The 22,603-nt window shown below is 47.8% G+C and overlaps 1 protein-coding gene across 1 annotated transcript; it reads right to left on the minus strand.

Moving 5' to 3' along the window:
• Window positions 1-4,957: 4,957 nt before the first annotated feature.
• On the minus strand, window positions 4,958-17,772 carry LOC144093895 (glutamine synthetase-like). Its single transcript, XM_077627642.1, has 6 exons — window positions 17,584-17,772; window positions 15,722-15,902; window positions 9,071-9,232; window positions 8,263-8,549; window positions 6,452-6,820; window positions 4,958-5,280 (listed from the first exon to the last, which is right to left on the minus strand). The coding sequence occupies exons 1-6, from the start codon at window positions 17,710-17,712 to the stop codon at window positions 5,167-5,169; spliced, it is 1,242 nt and encodes a 413-aa protein (XP_077483768.1). The 5' UTR covers window positions 17,713-17,772; the 3' UTR covers window positions 4,958-5,166.
• Window positions 17,773-22,603: the final 4,831 nt, after the last annotated feature.

Genomic DNA, 22,603 nt, shown 5'->3' on the forward strand with positions numbered 1-22,603 from the left:
GCTCTCTCTCTCTCTTTCTCTCTGCTTCTTTCCGTCCTTGTTTTTGTCTCGCGCCGAGAGCTGCTTACTGCATTGACGTCACACATACACGGTGCATGAGCGGCGGATTGCGAGAAATGAGGCGGGGATAAAGGAAGCATCTTTGTGGTTCAATCGTTACACGCGGGTGAAATCTTCCCTTCGAAGAAACAGCAAGTCTGCACGCTTGGCGAACGAAAGGAGATAGTAACTTAACCTGAATCCAATCTAAACTACCTCTTTCCCGCTGTTCTGATTTTGTTTGTGGCGAAAGTTCAGAAACGTTCCTGATGGTAAATGCTGTTGGTCCTTTAGACGAAGTGAGGGGCTTTGTTTCACTCTATCATAAAAAAAACAATACATAATCTCTTACTCCATATGTCTCCAGTGTTTTTATTATGTGTGGAATTTTTTATTAAATGGCCAGAACGATGTCATTTCATTTCTTGAAGTTATTCGGCATTGTCGTAATACTTGATAGTTCTCGTAAAATTCCGCAAGGTCGTGCACAAAAACAGTGTCATTGGCCATCGCTAAAAACAAGCCATGACACACATCAGGTTCTTGTTACGCGCTAATCACAGAGCGTCGTGAGTCCAGTTGTTTTTTTTCTTTTTCAGTACAAGAAAAAAAAATGCCGGTTTTGCCTGGATCCCTGCAGTTGCTTACATCAACTAGATCTTTGTGTCGCGATAGTGCCACTCACTTCGCACCACTGACGGACCCTCATCGGAACTCAGGGACACATACACACGCAAACACACGAAATTGGCCCAAGTTCCTGGGTGGAATCCCAGCTGCGGAACTTGAGTTTTGTTGGAGGTGAAATGTGAAAACCCCCATGTGCTGTGCACTGTCAGCCCGCTCTAAAGTACCCTGGGTGGTCAAAATTAATCCGGAGTCCTGAACTTCGACGTCCCTAATAGCCCATGTGTCGCTTGGGCACGTTAAGCCTCACACACCAAACACCTACAGATAAACGCATGTGCAGTCTCTCGCGGTGAAAGGCAGTAATATAAAACTAATTTACAGTCAAGACACTGTCAAGCGAAAGACCTGCGCCAAAAAAAAAAAGCGCTACAGAAGGAACATGTCCCGTCTTAATACTTTTCAAGAAAACAAGCTGCAATCTATTCCATTTATCCAAATGCATGGATGTATTCGGCTGGGGATAAATTAGCATGACAGGAAATCTTGCTTATAAGGACATCCATGTGGTTTGGAGCCCAAATTTGATGTATGTTATAACCCTTATTTTTTCTTAACATTGTGAGCCCACCGCGGCGGCTCAGTGTTTATGGTGCTCGACTGCTGACCCCAAAGACGCGGGCTCGATACCGGTCATGGCGATCGCGTTTCGATGCAGGCGAGATACTAGAGGCACATGTAATGTGCGATATGTCACTGCAAAAGAAGCACAGATGGTCGAAATTATCCGGAGCCCTGCACTAGGCCATCCCTCATAGCCTGAGTAGCTTTGGGGGCGTTGAACCGCATAAACCAAACTAATTCTTTGCAGCCAGCAACGCCGTGGAAACAATAGTGGTGTGTACTGTAGTAGAAATGGCGGCATTGGAAAACGCGTATTCAATTTCCCACCTGTATGGCGTTACGTTCGAGTACTTGTAACCCGTTAGCATTGACCACGTGCTTGTTTCACGGACAGATGCATGCACGTGCACACTTCTCTGCAGACGCGTGATACGTCTACATCACAGAAAAAGAGAACCTCATTTTGCGCCCCCGGCCCGGGTCATTAGTTCAGGTGGGTAGACTGAACGTGAAAATACCAAGTGATGCTTTGGTTTCAGCTAGTTGATTCATTACTGAAATATGTTCTTAGGACGGCTCAAAATCAAGCGACAGAAGGAAAACACATGAAAGGAAGGCAAGGAAGGTTCATGGCGTTGGTCCGATAGTTTTCGTGTTCCTTTTCCCAATGTGTTTCGCGCCATCCTTAGAATCAATTTCAATGAGTATGACGTTGTCCTTCTGGCTGCGAGAAGCGTTGCCTTTGTGTTACTGCTCTTTCGCAATCGTTGGTACGTGCTCCACGCGCTGATGGTGTCCTCCACGTAGTTCCGGAATTACGTATTATCTCTTATCGCATCAGCTACGGCGAAGGCCGCAAAACATACGCCGCAAAGCAGAGCCCGGGGCGCGTTTTCCCCTTTCTCCCAAACACGCTGAACTGCGGGTCGCCGGCTGCCGACAGACGGGACACAAACGGTACACAAGGTCGTGCTCACCAGCTAGCTATGTTATTCTGTGTGCACGTGGCGCATGAATCTGCCGAAGGACGCGCCGACAAAGCTTGCCGGTTCGGCTTCCTGCATTCCGGCGTACCGGGCTGCCGGCATGGGTGGTTGCTTTTCATGCTTTTTTCACGCGAAGCAAGCGCCGATCCCAGCGCGTTGACAGCGCGCGTGAAGAATTGAACCATATACGCTCCGCTGTGCAACTCAGGCCATCTGTTGCTTACAGTCCGGCAGCGCTTTGCCACGCCTGGCGCGTGTGATGGGATGGCGCAATGACGAACACGTGCCGTGCAGTTTAGGCCTCTTCAAGCACACTGGCCGAAGCGCGTGTTTTAGACAGTTCGTTTTTGAGGTCTCCGAGACATGCTGTTGCGATTTTATTGCCCCTGAATAACGGCACTGGATAAATCTTCAGAACCAATCGAAGCTACGGGAGCGCGAGGCACGCCTTCCGCGCACCTTTCCAGTCTAAAAGCGATAACCGCTATGGCTTGCGGCATTTATAACGCTGCATTACTTTTATTTATTTATTTGTTTAGCGTTACCGCAAGCCATTTTCAGGCTCATACAGGAGTGAGTCAAGTCACGTGTTCATATAAACAGCACGAACAATTGGAGGACGTTTAGGGCCTCTTCACACTTGGCCAAAAATCCGGCGAGCGAAACGGATTCGGCCGCTTTTGACGCCGAGCAAGGCGAAAAGCGGCGCGGCGAGGGCGATCGGGCTGGACTCAAATTTTTCGCGTTCGCGGCACCCTTCGACGCAGGACCCCTCGCTTTGGAATGAATTCGTCGTTGTTGCGGCCTTTTTCAGCGCGTTCACTGTCCATAAATCGGACGCCGGTAGATCGCTTCGTCTCGCCTAACCTATAAACAAACGTATGAGTGATAAATTTGCTTTTTTTTTTATTTAGAGTGACGATCCTGCCGCTAGTAGGCTTAACAGGAGCGTCGGTTTTGTTGGAAGTTCTAGTTCACGTCTTGACAAGCAGATGGCTCCACTAGGCGGACGTTTCGTTGCGAGTGTCTCTGCATACGCTGAACTAAAAATGGGAATGTGCCTGCATTTACGTATGTAAGCATGCATACGGTTATGGTACACAGACAGCATCGATTTATTCTCTTTTCTAACCATATCTGTGTACGCCGCGAGCGGTGACGTGGTGGCCGGGAAGTGTGTGGACAAGCGAGATACAGCAGCGGCTCAGCGGTTCCGCCTCGCCCGGCCGTCAACAGATGAGAACAGGTCCTAGTCTTCACGGCGAGCGAATCCGCTTCGCACGCCGGATTTTTGGACAAGTGTGAACGCGCCCTTAAACTTCGCCTTTAAGACTGGAACGCGACAGCGTGTTGCAGCACTGCCAGGGAGTCCACAGAACGCCATCCCTGCTCGGCGCGGCGCCTTTCCCGCTTCGCTGTGCTACTACGTACAGTGAAATGGACGCGCGGAGCGGCAAACCACAGCCAGGGGGGGAGGTGGCGGGCGCGTCAGCAGCAGCGGCGGCAGGAGGACTAGCCTCCCAGCAGGGCTCAACTCTAATCGGGCAAAGGCGGCGTAATGCCGTCGCGTTCTATCTGTTGGGGCAGTGGGGTACATTGCGAGGAGAAGGAGTGCGAGGAGGACGATTTTTCGCTCACGGCCAACGCCGCTGACGCCGAAACCGGCCTTTCTGCTACACGAGCTCCTTAACACTGTCTCACTAAATAAAGCAAGAACAGGAACACAATGGAACTGGCGATAACAATCACAGCCAAGTAGCCTCATTTTCTTGGGCGAAAAAAGCGTTCAACTTTTTTCACAAAAGACATCATCGCTTGCAGTGTTAAGAATTTCACTTGGTAGCGCATTCGACGCTTCGATTGTGTTCGAGAAACAAATTAGTATTTGAACGCGTAACAACGCGCCCAGTGTGTCCTAATGCATTTATTATGGTTTTGTTACCAATCTCGAAGGGTCCGAGCTCGTATGGTACTGCACTTGTGTAAATCGAAGATATCATTGTGCTTCTTCTCAGCTCGGCAACAGTCACAGTCGGAGTAAAAGAAATATCAGGGCATAAAAATCAGCTGTTTTATTGCTTTTCGAAGATAACAAGTCAGCCTGTACACGAAGCTGCTTCTGTAGCGAGACGAAAAGAGGGCTATAAGAGTGAATGCTTATTCAGTAACACTGATTATATATATATATATATATATATATATATATATATATATATATATATATATATATATATTCTATCAGAATAGAAGACCGTTACAAATATCACCATTATGGATAAAAACAGTTAGGGCAGGTTCGGTCTGGTTTCTTTGTGCGAGATCATGGCGCCTATAATAAGATGAGGGGCCTGTTGTAACCATCTTTTTTAATTTTTCGTTTTATAGTAACGCTCATTTCCTTTGGTATTGCTGTCGGCGCACCAGTAGTGCCTGAATCTGCCTGTAATCAGAGGCGAGCGACATGAGGCGCCAGATTCCTCCATTCATGAACCTCTTGTTAACAATGCTGGTTTTGTTACCATTAACACTTAAGAGAACAAAACAGAGATCACAGCAAGAGCAACCCACGAGTGCACATGCATATATTAAATCTACAACAATAAGGTTCTTCTTGGCATGCATTAGTTTCTACGCCACTAAAATATGTGGCCCATAACTGCGTAAGAAAAACGTAAGACCCGTAATCACAAGAAGCATATCCTCCGCGCTTCAAAGCAATCTCATTCGGCTAATAATTATATTCCTATTGCGCTACTTTCACCAACGCGGGTTGTCATGTTTGAAGACGATACTATGAAACAGGGGGATCAGTTCCTCCCTCGCCGTTGAAAGATTTCGCGGCGTTCTCACTCGAGAGCAACGCAACGTCCTCGTATCGAGTTATTACGAGTCACGGTGCCTGGTTCAGGCAGACAGTGCAAACGATGGCCCGGGCCACGCTGTAAGGATCGCAGTTGGAGGCCGGCCTCCGGTCTTCCAGGTAACCGCTGCGGTCTTCTGAGACCTGTCACGAGGCGAGAAACAAAACAATAATAGCACAGTTTACGAGTGTTACAAGCCGTAGCCGTTGGATTGAAAATGACGATAAACCATCAAACTATGCTACGTCAGATACGATCAGGTGGACGAGGTGGTCAACAATTGCAAACTTCTGTAGTACCAGCCTGAGCCCTTGATTCTCACTAGAGAATCTATAGACATTTTCACTTTTCAAAGCTTGATTGAGCGCGCGCGCGTGTTTGACTGTGCTCCGCATGTGCAGTAGATGCATTGTATGAAATCCGCCAGTCAGAACGCCGCTGCCACAGTCCAGTGGTAATAAGATTGCGCTCAAAAGGGCAAATGTGAAAAGGACTATAGTAAGACTGAATTGCATACAACCCTCAGTTGCACTTAACAAAACACAATAACGAAAAAAAGCATAAGATGGGTACTGTCAGCATGTAAAGCTAACGTAGCTAGACAAAGAAAATATCAAACAAAACAATGTAATAAGACTCAGTGTTTTGGCACTGCTACAGCCAGTAGTGTCTGCGTTGCCTATCAACAGTTTAATCCCTACGTCCGGGGAAAGATGACCCTCATGCATACACAATTGAAGGTCCCCTGTTTTTACTTTTTCTTTTTGGCTAGTCTATTTCACGGAACAGGTCGACATATCGCTTCCAGGAGCGCAATGCGACAGGAGAGGAGGCACCAGGACTGAAGCCCTCCTTCGTCTTCTTCCCTGACTTGCACAAATGCACTTGACTGATAAAAAACAGCACATTTCTCACCTCACTTTGCCTACTTTCTTAGGAGGCGTTTTTTTTTTCTCAGCTCCTCTCTTGCAGAATAATGAGGCATTTAAGAGAAGTAAAGTAGCCCGATTTCCTTCCATCACTTGAGCTGCTCCAGTAAGCCTAGGGGGCACGCATTTGTAATCACTATTCTCGAAGAGTCCATTGCAAATGAAATGAAGAAAGCAAAGTCCAGGGCCTGTATATTTTCTAACGACTCTTAAAGCTAACAGCTCACTTCGTTTCTTCCCACTGGTCTACTCTGCGTTCAAAACTGCAGCTGCCGACTGTGGTTGCTTGGTCAGCTGACAGTCATGACGTTACTACGCCCAGCGAGCAATAGTAGGAGGACCAAATAGTAAAACAGTACCGAAATCCGATCCTCAAAACATTCACCTGCCGCGGGATGCGGATACTGGCACCGCGATCCGCCACGCCCGAGGTGAAGTCGTGGATGCTGGACGTCTCGTGCTGGCCCGTGAGGCGGCGCTCGTTGTCGAGCCCTCCGCGCGGGTCGTACGCCTTGATGTGCTCGCGATGGCGACGGGAGAGCTGCTCGATGGCCTTCTCGATGTACCGGATGCCTTCTGGCTGCCGCATGGCCAGCGTGCTGAAGTTGGTGTGCGCGCCGGCGCCGTTCCAGTCGCCCGACACGGGTTTCGGGTCCAGAGTAACGATCAGGCCGAATTCTTCGGCCACCCGCTGAAGGATGAAGCGTGCCATCCACAGCTGGTCGCCGATGCTGATTCCTTCGCAGGGCCCGACCTTCGGAAAGGATGCACGCGAAACAAAGGTGATTGGAAACACGTTGATGGAAAAATAAAATATAAGTTCCTAGTGCTCCAATTTTCTTGCAGAACTCAGCAAAGCTTCTCTTATTATCAAGCTATTTGCAAACACTCAAAGAATCGTACAAAAAACTTTGCTGCCCAAAGCACAATTTTTCTCTGCCGCGTTTCGTTTAAATGTATAGCCCATGATAGCCGAATAAGCTATTAATATTAATATAATATAAATTACTGGCGCGGCATTTTTTTATGCGAAGGAACGTTCGAATTATACGGAACACGAAAGGCACTTCGCGCCGCACGGCAGCATAAAGAGCACTTTTCAAGCTTACATTAATAATAATAATAATAATAATAATATTAATAATAATAATAATAATAATAATAATAATAATAATAATAATAATAATAATTGGTTTTGGGGAAAGGAAATGGCGCAGTATGTCTCATATATCGTTGGACACGTGAACCGCGCTGTAAGGGAAGGGATAAGGAGGGAGTTAAAGAAAAAAGGAAGAGGTGCCGTAGTGGAGGGCTCCGGAATAATTTCGACCACCTGGGGATCTTTAACGTGCACTGACATCGCACAGCACACGGGCGCCTTAGCGTTTTGCCTCCATAAAAACGCAGCCGCCGCAGTCGGGTTCGAACCCGGGAGCTCCTGATCAGTAGCCGAGCGCCCTAACAACAGAGCCACCGCGGCGGGTCCCAAGCTTATCTAAAAATAGTTTTTACACCATTACCGCTATTACGACACGCTTCACAATTGTAGCGTAGAGTTCTTCTAAGCTCATCTTTGGCTTGTTGATGCCACATGCAAGTTTAGACGCCAGCGTCTCTGCCTTGCAAGGAAACACTTTTTTTCGCCATTCTTCATTGTTAAGATTTCTGGCCTATTAGGCCTGAATGTACAGCATGACGATCCTCACCCATCTTAGTCCACTGCAGTACAGTGGCCTTTCACTATTATTTGCCGTTTCTACTGCCTTGCGGGAACCACGGCTACGTTATTCCAGCATATTCGTAAGATTTTCACTCCATCTGAATCAGCCGATTTATCCTGCAAGTTCATTTGCCTCCACTGCCACAATTCAAGGATTGCACCGCGTCCGAAGATGCAAGTTATTTACCTAAAACTTTAAAAGCTTACCAAAGCTAAATGCAGGGCAAAAGTTGATATGTGGGTCGGCCTGGCGTTAACGTTCTCTTGTTCCTTCATGCGACATAGGCAGCGTCAATAAATTTCGGTCTCTGCATAAATGCTTGCTGCGCGTTACGCATTCGCAAGCGCAAAACTCAGCATTTCACCACGGTATGGCCACATCCTTATCACACAGCTGAACACCACACATTTTCTCCGGAGGTCCGGCAAACGTTTCGCGCTTGGTCATCGCTTGGATCTATAAGCTCGGTGCGAACCTGAAACTCCCATTGAGAAGGCATCACTTCGGCGTTGATACCGGATATCGTGATGCCGGCGTACAGACAGGCCCTGTAGTGGGCGTCGACCACGTCCCGGCCATAGGCGCGGTCGGCACCGACGCCGCAGTAGTAGGGTCCCTGGGGTCCTGGGAAGCCCTGCTTGGGCCACCGGTACGGCCGGCCGTCCACGTCGAGCAGCGTATACTCTTGCTCTATGCCGAACCAGGGCTTTTGGTCCTTGCACCGCTCCATGGCTAACTTGCACTGGTGCCGCTTGTTCGACTCTGCACAGAAAAGGGCACAACGTTACGTGTGGCGGTTCGGCAAAGATTAAACTCAATGTAAAGAGAAAATAGTTTAAGGAGACTAAGCTGGCTGCTTACGAACTACAGAAGTGTCTGAAAACTGAAAGACATGTTGTTTCATCAGTGCCCTGTTTAAGTCCAGCTGTCGCTGCTTCTTGCAAACCGAAAATTGTGACCTTCCTGGAGTTCATAAAATTTTCACAGGATGTTTTCAGGTGTAGATATGCGGCGCTCCGTAATCTTGGCTTAATAAATTAGATCAAGTTAATGCATACTCACTTAGACTTAATTCTTTTATCGTTAATTTTCGACTAAGGGTACCGATCTTTTTTTTAAGCTATCGCGTTTTAAGTGGCCAAAACTGTACAGCATGACGTTGTGAACATATCCACTACGTTTTCTGCATTAGAATGCATACTGCTTGAATGTAGTACCACGGTTCTACTTTGCGATCTGCTAGCATGGGTCACTATCCGCGTGGAAAAAAAAAATATTCTTACCGTGGGGCGTGTGGTCGAACTTGTACGTCTCGCAGAGCACCAGCTTGTTTGGACCACCCAGAAATGGGTCCCGGTACAGCGCCACCGGGTACAGGTGGACATCCGAGTTCTTTCCCTCGGCCTGGCCCGTGCTCGATCCGTCAAAGTTCCAAATGGGAAGATCTGTGCAGAGTCACGCGCTCCTTGTAGGACACACCTTTTTAAGTATTTGTTTGTCTCGCGCTCGCTGCAGTTCGTTCATATTGCGACCGATGTCTATAGGCTCTTTGGCAAGCTATTTACAGAAGTACTTGCTGTTGGGCTAGTTGGTTCATCATAAAGTTGAATGGCTCAAAGGAACAAACACAGGAAAACACAGAAACAGAAAGAGCGCCTAAGGCGCTCTTTCTGTCGCTGTGTCTTCCTGTGTTTGTTCCTTTTGCGGCATTCAACTTTAAGCTATTTACAGTGGAAATGTTTGGCCTTTCTTCCTTTGCATTACCGAGCCCGCTGCCATAATTGTGTTTGGCATGCAAGAGAGCGTGTCGAGCTTCCATTTCTTAACCTTAGTTTTCTGTCATTTTACTGCTGTTACTTGACGATCTAAGAGCATGTGGAAATTACTCTCTTAAGTAATTAGGCTTTTCACAAAGTGCCGAATTTCAGTTAGTTGCCACTGGGCAGTGAATTGATCAATAGATCAAGAACAGAACTGCATTTGACTGGGTATGTGGCTTAGAATCTGGAGGTGAATTGTAAGGTTATTCCATTATGGCGCCCTCTGCAAACAATCTTCGTGACGTGCATGAGGGAGCTGTTTTTTGTCTTCATTGTGCCCCTGTCTCGTCGCGCTGTCCTGGCCGTAAACTGGTGGCAAATAATGCACAACACACTGTTCCTCTCTTCGTGTTTCTGACCAGCAAAGCTGTATTCCAGGCCAGGTAGGGTATGCTCATTTCGGACAAGCTGTCGTGCTTTCGCTTTTGTAGCTCTGTAGCTCTGCGGCGCAGTTTCCTCAGACATGATGTTCCTCACTAGCTGTTCTTTAATGCGTTGTCACAGTCTGAAGTAGATTTTCACAAATGATCTGTGTGTGCGACATGTATAGTGCGTTTTTGCTGAAACCAACTTTTAATCAGTAACTAAGCCTCAACATCATTGGGGCGTCAGGCGGGCGTGTTAATGGGCTCCTATTGATGGGAATGACTTTTCTGCCGTCTTGCGGCACTACAGATCTCGGAAATAGATACTACCCCTGTGTATAGAATATATGTCCATTTATATATTGTGAAGTTTATGAAAAGGCTATCCCATCCACGCAGAAGGCAAAAAGAATGATATCGAAGAGGCTAGTGCTTGAACTAGACAAGTGGATCCAGCTGGCTTCGGTCGCTTGTTATACACTCAATAAACTGCTTGTAACAAACTGGTAGAAGGTGCTGAGCATAGAGGCCACCCAAAAGCGGATTCCCAGCTTGAACTTCGCCAGAGTTGTCGCCTTGCTGATCTCTCACTTTGCGTGTCCATGATGTCCCTGGACGATGAAGCTCAGCGATCCGTGCCAAGCAGTTCATAGAAAGATTACCGTGAGTCACATTCATTCGCTGGACGTGCACGAGCGGCTTACCCACTACTAACGGGTGAGCCGCTAAAATAAGTGGGACGCCTCCGCTCGGCTTGCCAACGTCTTTTCGCTCACCGACACGGCCCTAACACGGTATGACACTTGCGAGGATAGTTTCAGAACCAGGAGCCTATTTGCAAAGAGTTCAAGCAGTTTTTCGGCGACTCTGACGCGAAGAACAAGCCAGCTGAACAAATGCTTACTCAAGAACTCAGCTTCCCGGTGTGACATGTATCAGTATATCGAGTAAATTTTGAAGTTACGCAAGATTGTCTTTCCTCGCATGACAGAAGAGTACAAACTGGGGCACTTGCTCAAATGGTTTGTTGAAGCAGTGCCATATTCTGATCGGTGAAGCAAGTCGCGGGTCTGCGTCCGACGTCATGAAGCACTTCCGTTCGTTTCGGACACTAAAAATGGGTCGGATAACTCCCAAGTGCAGGCGTTTGATGAAGCAACGACGGTGGCAGTTGCTTATGCAGCTTCATCTTACGATCTCCACAATTCACCAGATCGTTCGCGTAGAACTGACCCGTTCGCTGGAACTCACTTGGAGCCCCTCGGTGCTCGCTCAAGCGTATCCGACGCGTCCGCCAACAGCAGCCGCCGTTTACGCAGCTGATACCGGAGGTACTGAGGGACGTGGCCTAGCAACATCCCAAGATCGCCCCCGGAACATCGGTCCCGCTATCGCATATGATGGGAACGTTCGACGCAACACTTTTTGCGGTGGCTACTAGCCGGTGCAGGCTGTTGATAGCCCCTCTCTTGTGTTCTACCACTACGGCCAGCCCGGCCACATCTCGCGCTTTTCTCTCCGCCGCAAAACATCGCGTTACGGCTCCTCAAACAATCCTCTGAGGCCGTATTGACAACCTGTTCTTTCTCGGCGCCCAATCTGCTCGCCTTATTCCGGTGATCCCTGGCCTGCCCAGTTTTGGGATCGTTATCTGGCGTCGGAATGGGACGTGCCACCACTTCCAGCTCTGCGCGCACTCCTCTTCTTGTCGCCATCACCGGAAATTATAATACTCGGCGCGACTTGTGGTCGTGTGGTCGCCTTACGTCTGCCACCGGAAGTGATACCCTCGCCTGTAGTTATGCAAAGAAACAAAGTGCACGCGGTGGTTTATCGTGTATACCTAGCTGTCAGGGCTCTAGTTGACACCAGAACCACTGTTCCTATTAAGAGTGCTGCTTTTTTAAGTGTCTCCTCGGATGTAAAGTTTCGTTTTCATGGGGCAAAAGTGTCCTGCTTTTTGGGGTGAGCTTCGAACCGTTGCCTGCAGTGCACATTGTCAAGTTTTCTTGGAGTGTTGAAGTATTGCAGTTGAAGTAAATGTCCCACCACTGATTTTATGAAAGACTCGTGCGGTGGTCACTGTGTATCCTTTGGTTCGCGTAAAACCGCCTGCCTCCTCCTCCGGCTGTATGCGTACCGGTTTCTTGCCCCAGATGCTACCCTCGACATGCTTGATGCAACTCTGGAAACAATCCATTTGAGCTTTATAAACAATAATGTCTTGGTTCCTCATGCTGTGATTCCCCTCACCAAAGGTCACACTGAACTGTAGACAGTGAATTTCTCAACAGAATCAGCAGTTCTGCCTCAAGGCTTGAAACTTGCGTCGTGCGGAATCAGCCCGTCTATATCTGTTGCCTTCGTTATCGACGCCTTGGACAATAAGTGCTGATTCCGTCGACGAATCTCAATTTCTTCTCATGATCAACAACTGGCTCTCCATGCATAAGCTCCATGCTCTGTCGACCCTCATTCAGTAACGCTCATCAGTGTTTGACTTTTCACAGCCAGGTGGCCCATCTTCCAATCGTTTGTCTTGGACCCTCCATATGTGGTTCACACTGGCTCCTCCCATCCGTGTGAACAGTGAACAAGAGATAGAAATGCAGTCCAAAGGTATTATTCAAGAGTCGTCGAGTCCGTGGGCCGCTCAAGTGATTCTTGTCCGTAAGAAGGGCGGAACATGGCGTCTTTTCGTTGATTACCGTTGTCGGAATGCCGCCGCTAGAAAAGGCGTATATCCCATCGCTCTAGCCAACGATGCCACCGGCTGCCTCTTTTCAGCCTCTTAATATGCTTCTTTAGGCCTCCGATCAAGGGACCCAGCGGACAAAGAGAAAAGTGCGTTTATTACGCCTGACGCCTTTAATGAATTCAGTGTGATACCATTCGAAATGTCTAATGCGCCTCCCACCTTTAAGAGAATTATTGACACTATACTACGCGGTTTGAAGTGAGATATATGAATGTGCCGCCTAGATGATGTTGTAATTCTCGGGAAAACTTCCAGATAGCTCTACGACTGTTTAGCTCTCGTACTGGACTGCATGTACAAAGCTGGCGTTGTCCTTAGCTGCAGTGAGTGCCGCTTCAGTGCGTGTCAACTTTTATTGCTTTTACACCTATAGTTTAAAAATACGGCAGCATACCTGATCGCGCCGGGATTGCAGTAGTTGAGTCCTCCAAACCATCCCACACTGTCAAAGAGCTGCTGAGCTTCTTGGTCTTATGGTCACACTTTCGCGATTTAATTCATCGCTTTGCAGACGCCGTATACCCACTGACATGCCTATTTCACAAGGGTGTGACTTTACAGTGAACGCCTGAGTCGCGACTCCGCCCTTCGCCAACTAAACTGCCTTCTCACGTCGCACCCTGCATTTCGAAACTTTGATTCATCCGCCCGCACAGGGATTGATACTGAGACACGCGGTGTTGGAAACAGCGCTGTTCCCGTCCAGCAATGTGAATACAAAATGCACGTTGTTAGGCACGCGAGTCGCTCCTGTAGCTAGCCGGAGCGTAATTATTCGGTCACAAAGCAGGATCCCCTTGCTATCGTCTTCACCACGCAACGTTACAGTTTATCTCTCTACGGACGCCCATTCACCAACTTCAATGACCGTCATACCCTCCACTGGCTAGTTAACGTCACGGACCCGTGCGGCTGGCTTGCACGGCAGGCACTCTGGCAATAGAATGGCCACCGTCGCATAAAGGAGTGGCCGACGGTATGCCGATGCGGGCTCTCTTAATCGCGCTTGCCCGCGAGTGCGGGTGAGGTTTTCTTTATCTCAACCTACTATCTGTCTTTTGCGCTTGCCCCTTATATGACGGAGTGTGACGTAGATAATTACGATCACTACGTCTCGTCAGTGTCATCGACTTTTCCTGATATCTTCACGTTCACAGAGGAACAGCGGAATGATCCAGCTTTGCAGGCTCTCATTGCAGCGGCTCAGAACCCATCAGGTGCAAGTCAATTTTGTGTCCGCGACGGTCTGTTGCGGAAAAAAAAACTTCTACTGGCCATCGCTTCCAACTGGTTGTTTCAAAGGTTTCCAAAGGGTTTCGAAGGGTTCGTATTGCAGGCCATATATTACGAGCCTACTTCTGGACATTTGGCCTTGAGGCGGACGCTCCATCGTGCCCCGGCACGCTTATTTTGGCCAAAGAAGCTTAACATGACTTAGAGGTGCGTCGCCTGCTGCACTCACTGCCCATGTTATAAGCGTCCTCAAGTGTTGCATCAGGCCACCTCAACCATGTGACAAAACCGCTTTAAGAAGCGGGTGCCGATCTTCTCTGCCCATTTCCGAAATTCTGCAATGGGAAACGTTGTAGTTTATGTTGACTACTCTACTTGGTACTGTGAGACAGCAGCCCTCTCTCTACCCGGTTACTACGTATAAATTGGCCTCTTTAATGCTCTGATATATAACTCTTTGCCATGGACCACCACGAATTATCATTTGCAGCCGTGGTCCCCAGTTAACCGCCGATGTCGTGGAGCAGCCTCTCCGTTCCTGCGCTTCTGACTTCCACCAATCATCGCCTTACCGTCCCTAAATGAACGGTCTTACTTAAAGTACGAACCGAACCATGTCCAGCAATTTCGGATAACAATTTTACAAATTGGAAACTTTAAAGATACTTTTACAGTAATATAGAAAGTAATGGTGCATTCTTCTGATATGTAGCAAAATCTTTCTTTTAAAGTGGTTCCATTGGTCGCATCGAACAGTTAAGCCTTCCATAGAAAACCAATGGGGAACGCTTTTGACGATAGCAAAAACGTTACTAGAAAAAAAATTCAAGACAGCCGTCGGGGGATCTGGAGATATGTTGATTGTAATAGTGAAATCGTGCATTAAATTAAAAATTACGTTCATAAACAGTTTCCCGTTCAAGATGGTTTTGTCCAGAATTGCTTGGTACGTTCGATTCAAATTATCAGAACTAGAACTGCGTCCTGCTGATAATCGCCTGCGGTTTCAATACAGAACGTCATGAGTCAACTGACTTGAGCCAATTCTTCCTGCACTACGCTCAGCCCCGACGCTATACCCTGGCCACCATACTCCTGTTTTTTGATGACCCTCATGAAGATCCCTCCGTAGCCGACTCTGTCTTTCTGAAGGAGTGCTGTTGCCTTACCCTCCGCGTAATATCATGAAAGGAGGTATGTCACAGAAGCTGACGTGCAACTACAATTGACCCCACGTCATCATTGACCAAGTCAGCGGGCTCAGCTATCCCATAGCGCGTCTCACTGCAGGCGGTCGTCGTTCTGTGAAAATTTAGGTGGTTCACGCTGTAGGTTTGAGCCCCTACCATTCACACAAAACGCCATTTAACTTGGCCTGTGGCTTCAGCTGCGTAGGGGGAAGAGTGACACCCATGAATAGGCTATGCCGACCAAGCAGGCGACGAAGAGAATGAGGTAGAGGCCGCTCGTGCTCGAACTCAGGGAGCAGCGCCAACTGGCTTCAGCGACCCGTTCTGTACTAAACAAACCCTGCTCATAGCAATATTCTAGTAGCACGCATGTTGTACTTGGCTGTTGGTCAATGCAGCGCACTTTTGCCACTGGTGGAGACAGGGCTATTTTAAAGCATTGAAAGGATAACGTTTCTGATATGTCACGCCGTGAAATCCGTGGGCGTCATTAATCAGACTGCGCTCGCAAACCGTGCACTGAGCTCATCTACCTCCAAGCGTAGTTTATAACACAGTCACCCGTTACCTTTGGGGTCCAGGGGCTCGAAGTCGATGGTCCTTGTCTTGCAGCGAAGGTTCTCTCCAGTGCCGTCGATCCATATGTAAGTGCACTGAATTTGGTTGTTCGGCTGGGGCAGACTGAGATACTTTGACATGAGCACTTGGTTGCAAGTGCGGGCCGGCACTGGTGAGGCCATTTCAATTTTCTGCGAAAACGGTACGCACCCGAATAAGCGACCGCGCCGTAAAAACGCCGGCGAGGCAAAAATGAGACACAACTTCCCTGCCGTAACGAACTAAACTCCGCGTTGATAATAATAACCTGGACAGTCAGAGTACATGTGCGGTGTTAAACTAAAGAGTCGTCGTAATTTCTATGACACGCCGTCTGCAATAACGGATTGGGATTGTTGAACACGTTTACAAAAAACAAAAACATTTGAGCACAAAAAGAAGAAATGCGCGAGAATAAACAAAACCCACCCACGTGCCATTTCTCACAGTTAAGAGCAACTGCTTAAGTAGCAGATATATTATTCATCAAGGAAATAAGAGTTCAAAAAAATAGAAAGCACGCGATATAAAATCTTACACCTGCGCCTGCTCCTGGCTTATCACGTACTAAAAGGGGCGAAAGTCTTCAGGAAGCGTGAGCCGAAAACAAATCGATATATCTGTTCGCCATGGTCTTTTTTGAAGAGCTGTGCGGCAAATAGACGTAAACAGGGAAAAAAAAACTAGACCTGACAGTACAGAAGCGCTTCTGTCCTGTCGGCCCAACTTTCTTTTTTTTTCCTCTGAACGTCTACTTAGCACACAGCCTTTCAAAAAATATCATGTACCAACTATCTTGTCAGAAAGTCTTAAATTTTTGAGGCGGAAGTCAGATTCATGCAATCTAATTCGTGGTAGGTGTCGTTGGCAAATATGGCAGATGTTCGACCAGGTGGCTTTTCGTATTCAATGGAGACTTCTGTTGCCGATAGTACAATGGACGTCAAGAAACAAAAATCCCGTTGTCATTCAAGACCCGCCGCGGTGGCTCAGTGGTTAGGGCGCTCGACTACTGATCCGGAGTTCCCGGGTTCGAACCCGACCGCGGCGGCTGCGTTTATATGGAGGAAAAACGCTAAGGCGTCCGTGTGCTGTGCGATGTCAGTGCACGTTAAAGATCCCCAGGTGGTCGAAATTATTCCGGAGCCCTCCACTACGGCACATTTCTTCCTTTCTTCTTTCACTCCCTCCCTTATCCCTTCCCTTACGGCGCGGTTCAGGTGTCCAACGATATATGAGACAGATACTGCGCCATTTCCTTTCCCCAAAAACCAATTATTATTATTATTATTGTCATTGAAAACAACAGTGGTATGGCTAACACACGATCTCCTTTTTGCTTCGAAAATATGATTTTGATAATTCCCGCATCAGCTGGTTGCTGCGTCGTAACACACAAAACGTTCTAAATTATTTCAGCCGCACATATTGTAGTTCACGCGCGTTGTCGAACCAAACAGGGAGGCTCCACCATAACCCTAGGCTCTTACTCAATAGCCTGCACCACTAAAGCGTCGACTCAACTTCATTTGCATCAGCTCACATGTTAGTGTGCAGGTCCTACAATCCGAAATTTTGCTACTCATCTGTGTATTCCTGCCATTTCGCATGCCTTGCGAGCAAGAATCTCTCACACCTAGTCAAGCTGCGCATTGTGCTTGTATGCCAGGTCTGAAAGGCACAATCTCGTTAATGCTAACAACGGTACTATCTGATACTCATGCATCATGATGACCATCTGTGCACAACAGGATATCTTCGCGTTAAGGTAGCCGACAAACAGTGCGAACCACGAGGTGCGCATGGTTAGCTGGAATCACCGGGAGACATCACCTGTTCGTTGCTGCCCTTGGGGAAATTTAGACTCGTCAGGTAGGCACTCCTGGACGGGGGGTAGGCGCTCGGTACTACATAGAGGTTTTTCTTCGGACTGCCCCAATGCGAGCAGCCCATAGTCCGCATCCCATCGCGGCTGCCGGTCGTCTTTGTCTTCTTCCTCCTAGACTCTACCCGCAGATGATCACGCTACCCTCGCGGCTTTCGCTCTTTCCGCATAGTTGCTTTTTTTTGTGACCGTTGTTTCACATGGTCCACAGAGCAGCCCATCATAAATGGGATCTCTGGCACAGCAGTCGTGAAAGCAGCTGCTGGAGTACTTTTCTTCCTTTCCCTCCAAAATGGCCTCATTCTTTGTGAAAAGTGCGCAAACTAGTGTGACCTCGCTGTTTAATTTCATTCCAGTTAGGAAGGTAATAACGCGTTATAAACATTGAGCAATGTTTGAATGTATAAAAATCAAAATTTGTATTTACCAGCCGGGTTTGTGTTGGAGTTCTTTTCTCTGTGTAGTATCGTTTCAGATTTTGCTTCTCAAAGGTTGCGCCACTGTGGTGAGAACTTCAAATCAGACAGAAGTGAAAACTGAATGATCGCAACATGACATGCAAAAGCTTCTCCTTCAGGCAACCACGAACAGCATGGTAATGTAACGTGCGATAATAAATCTGTTCATGATTACGTTATAAGTAAAATCACACGTCAGCGCATTAACCATATATAAGTCAAAACAAAAAACACAGTGAACAATGACAAATTCTCGCTTGCAAGCACTATCTCTTTAACAGAGAGCACACATTCTTTTGCGAAGCATTTAGTCTCTGTATTGTGCCTACCTAAACGAGCTGGGAAACATATTGCCATGAACGTCAAGCTACTAAAAGAGAATGGACGCTTTGTTGGCTCTTACATAAGGAGATGGGCTCCAAAACTCTTCTCGTCTAAGTTTCCCTTTCTCTGTCTTTGACTGTTCTAATTACAGCCCAGCTAGCATCAGTCAGGAAAGCAGATTGTACTGTGAAACGCGGGGCTCAGTGTGCTTACAGGCCATACAATGCCATGAAGAACCTATTTTATCATTTTGTCCTTTGCATTGGGACATAGGATGATACTGGCACGAAAGTCTTCACTTCTTGCACGCAGAGAAGTAGGGATATTGCAATATTTTACATTTATGAGAATATGGAAGGCACACTAATACCGCAATGTGTGATAAGATTTTATCGATGCATATAGAAAGACTGATAAGAGTGATGGACGGGACTCTTGAAAATGAAGTCCTTTCTACAGACCTGTCCCCAGATGTGTTTCAGGAACCAATGTGACGCGCAAAGGCGACAAAATAAATCCTCTGTATCTGCTTGGAGGACTTACCTCTATTTATCCGTGGCACCCGATGGAAGCTCTACGTCTCCTTGTCCCCAAACGCGATAGCGGCGAATCCGCTCTTATTTATACTAGCAGCATAGTTCAATGGAGACAGAGAAGAGGAGGAGAGAGAAACACAAATGCGAACATTTTGTTGCCAGCGGTTTACGGGTACGCGCTTTCGTGTCTACGACTCGTTTGCTCGGAGATAATTTGTGGGTCCAGTTACACGAGTCTCTTGCTGTGTTTACCTTGCCTTCCATTCCATCCACTTTCCCCTTCCTTTTCTTGTCCCTGCGCTGCCCATTCAGAACAATGGCGTGTCCTTTTGACGTTAGCTCCACGCCGGGAACGCCCCCTCTGTCCGCGCAAACCTGTTGCTGCTCGGCAGCCGCAGACCATGGCCGCGTCGCCAGAAACGACGTCCAGGGTGAAAGCTGTTGGCGCTGAGTATTGGCTGCTCAAGGGGGGGGGGGGGGGGGGGGGGGCAGACTGGAAAATTGCTAGCATCAAGGAGGGAAAGAAGGCGAACAGGGACACTGTTTTGTGCGACCTTCAGTAATGTCGTGTACAGCCGTGATCGAGCAACGTAAAAGGCCCGGAAATGCCTAAACCACAATATGGCACTGACTGCATTTGCCGTCTGTGGCGCCCTCTTTTCTTTCGCATTTGCATATTTGCACTAGGGAAGTTGCAGTACTAAACCAGCTCAGAAGCACTTTGATTGGTACCCAGCATCAGCGCCAAAATGAAACGCGCTTTATTGGCAGGCTCGAGTTTCAAGGCTGGGAAGAGCAGGAAATCGCGGATGCGGGCTCGAGCAGAAGGCGCTCTCGTCTGGCGCTGCGCGCTGGCGGTGTGGCTTCAAGAGATTATCACTTTGTTCATTACACACTTTATTCCAGAGCTCATATCAAGGGCTCAAAATGTGTTCGACAGCCACAACAAGCCGAACTGATCCTCTTCACGAGACAGGGCACAACCAGGTAAGCCAGGAGAGGACTGGGGATGAGGGAATGAAATCTATGGGAATAGGCGCACTGCGTCTTAATTCTGCTGTCCTGTCGCTCTTGAGTCCCCTTTACACAAGGACATATACCGAATGTTTAACTTAATATGTACAGCAACTTCTTAAAATGTGCTCTTTGAGTTAGGGGAGCGTTTTATTTTATATTTTTTTTTGGGGGGGGGGGATTTTAGCGGTGAAGCGTATCAGGATACATGTAGTACGTATTATGTACTAGGCTGATTAACTAGTACTGGCCATTTAAGTTTTCCAATATTACTGTTAGTCTTCTTATTTACCGAGTGGCGCGTAGCCCTCCTTAAGTAATGTCCATATCGGTTGCATAATTTTGAAAGCACAGTTTTTCTGGCCGCAGTGGGCCAAAAACTTTTGCCAACATCGCTCCAAAAGTACGCGCTTCCGAGAAGCTTGCAGGCAAAGCAACCCCTCCAGTGTGAGTAACGTAACTTGTTGGGCAACAGCGCCGAGGTAAACTGCGTTTTCGAAGTTCTAAAATCAAATTTGGATATTACTTGCAGTGAGCTACATGCCTCTCAGTTAAAAAGGAGTCTAATAATGTTTGTTAAAAAGTTAACTACTCATTATTAATTAACCATCGTACTGTTAGCACGTCTTAGGTGTATTCTGATGCGCTAGACCGTTGAGAACGCAATGCAGAAGAAAGCGCTCCTCTAAGAAAAAGGGCTTATTTTTAAAAATTGCAAACCATCTTGTATGTGAGATACCCGGTATACGGGATGGTGTAGGCTGTTAGAAGAGTACGAATGTAGGCTTTTGAGAAGAGCGGTTCACTTGACAAATACGACACGACAGCAGAATTCAAGGCAAGGCAAAGAAACCTACACATTGGAGATATTTTAGAGTTGTACATGGAACATGGAACACGAAAGCCGTCTGGTTGGCGACAGCATGTAACACTAACGTCCTGCCGTCACTTCTGAAAGCTTCGAAACTGCTCAGACCGATGACGTCGGCTTGAGTGCCCATACGCCGGACTGGAAAAGACGCCGTTGGTTACAAGTTCGTCGCACGTCTAGTCCATTACTGCGGAAATCTGAACACGGGCTAAGACCTCAAGTGGTGTGACTCGTTACGTCGAATGGCGCTGACTCATCTTACGGACTCTTTGAGCGCTGACCCCTTTTACACGGACTCGCTACGTCGGAGTAATCACCCGCACGTCTGCAGAGGTCACGTACATGTACACATGTACACATCTGTACATGTGTACGTACAAACGAGTTTTATTACAGGGGAGAGAGAACCAAACAACATGCACGTATAAGTTGTTCCGAGGAACGAGTGGTAGCGGCGTTATGACACGGCAGCGCGCCGCGTGTCGCGTACGCACGCGATGATTGCCCCGGGAATCTTTCCACGGAGAAACCACGGCCGCTTTGCCGGGCAAGAAAAGGAACCGGCCACAAACGACAGCGTATAGCGGAGAGAAATTAGCCGCACGCATGACTGATGCCCGCGCGGTTCGTCATGCGCGCGCCCCCGTCCCCAGCGAACACTGGGCCATTTGTGCGGTGCGGTCACGCGGGCAAGGACGCCACCGAGGTCCGCCTGGTTTGCTCCCTAATGAATCCTGGCACGCGCCGCGGATGCCGCCGCTACCGCAAACACTGGGGGCCCCGCGCATCCGACGCTGCGGCGATTGGGACAGAGACGGACTGGTAATGAGTTGAGACAGGAAAGCCTGCGCTCACTGACTAGGTCCTCTCGGCGACATTCCTGCGGTTTATAATGCCGTGTCTTTCGGGCTTAGCTCACCAAGCGGGGGCAGGGCTCTCATTAGGCAAACACACGTGAGGCACAAAGTGTATTGAAATGCAAGTTGCGGTCTATTGATTCGGAAGAAATCGCAGTGGAAGTACGCCGCTTGCTTTCAGCTGAGATGAGAAGATGAGCGCTTCGTAATGACTGTTTTCTAAAAAAAAAAAGAGTTGCTTTTTGTTCATTGCATTAGTAGAAAACTTCAATGTGGAGTATCTTTCAGTTACGGCGTAATCAGTCATTTGCGGTGCCGGAACAGGAGAAAATGTTCGTCAAATGTGAAATTTCTGAGAAATTTGTGCGCCTTCCCCTTGTAGCTGTATGGCTGCGCTCAGTTCGGTGGTATTACTCCTTGATTGGAAATATTTCTATTTCTTTTATTCTTTGCACAAACTTTTCACGAGCCAAACTTCAGATAGGCATCCAGCACTCGTGGTATTCCAGGCACCCTTATGGGGGGCTAGAACGCTTGCATTGGCTTATCTAAAACCCCGTCTTGAAGCATTCGATACCGTTTCAAATGAGGCTGAGTGATCGCGGCTCAGCTGACCAGTACTAATTATGTTTGGCTCGTGTTTTTCACTTGCTAATTTTTTATTCGAGCTGCTAAGTGCCCTGTCAGCATAAAATATGTGCGTGTCGATGCATCAGCAAATAAGGGCCTGCACGTTCGCACTTAAAAAAAGACAAAAATAGACTCAAGCTGTGAAAAGTTTGCATGAAGTACTGCACGAGAACCGCCGTGGTTCTATTAGTCTTTCCCTCACCAGGGGACAGGGTGGGTAAAACATGACAAACAGTCGTATGAGAAGCAAGTGACCATATTACTCGCCAAACGAGGGC

Source organism: Amblyomma americanum, chromosome 6 (genome assembly GCF_052857255.1).
Source record: "Amblyomma americanum isolate KBUSLIRL-KWMA chromosome 6, ASM5285725v1, whole genome shotgun sequence".
In the NCBI taxonomy this organism is placed as follows: Eukaryota; Metazoa; Arthropoda; class Arachnida; order Ixodida; family Ixodidae; genus Amblyomma; species Amblyomma americanum.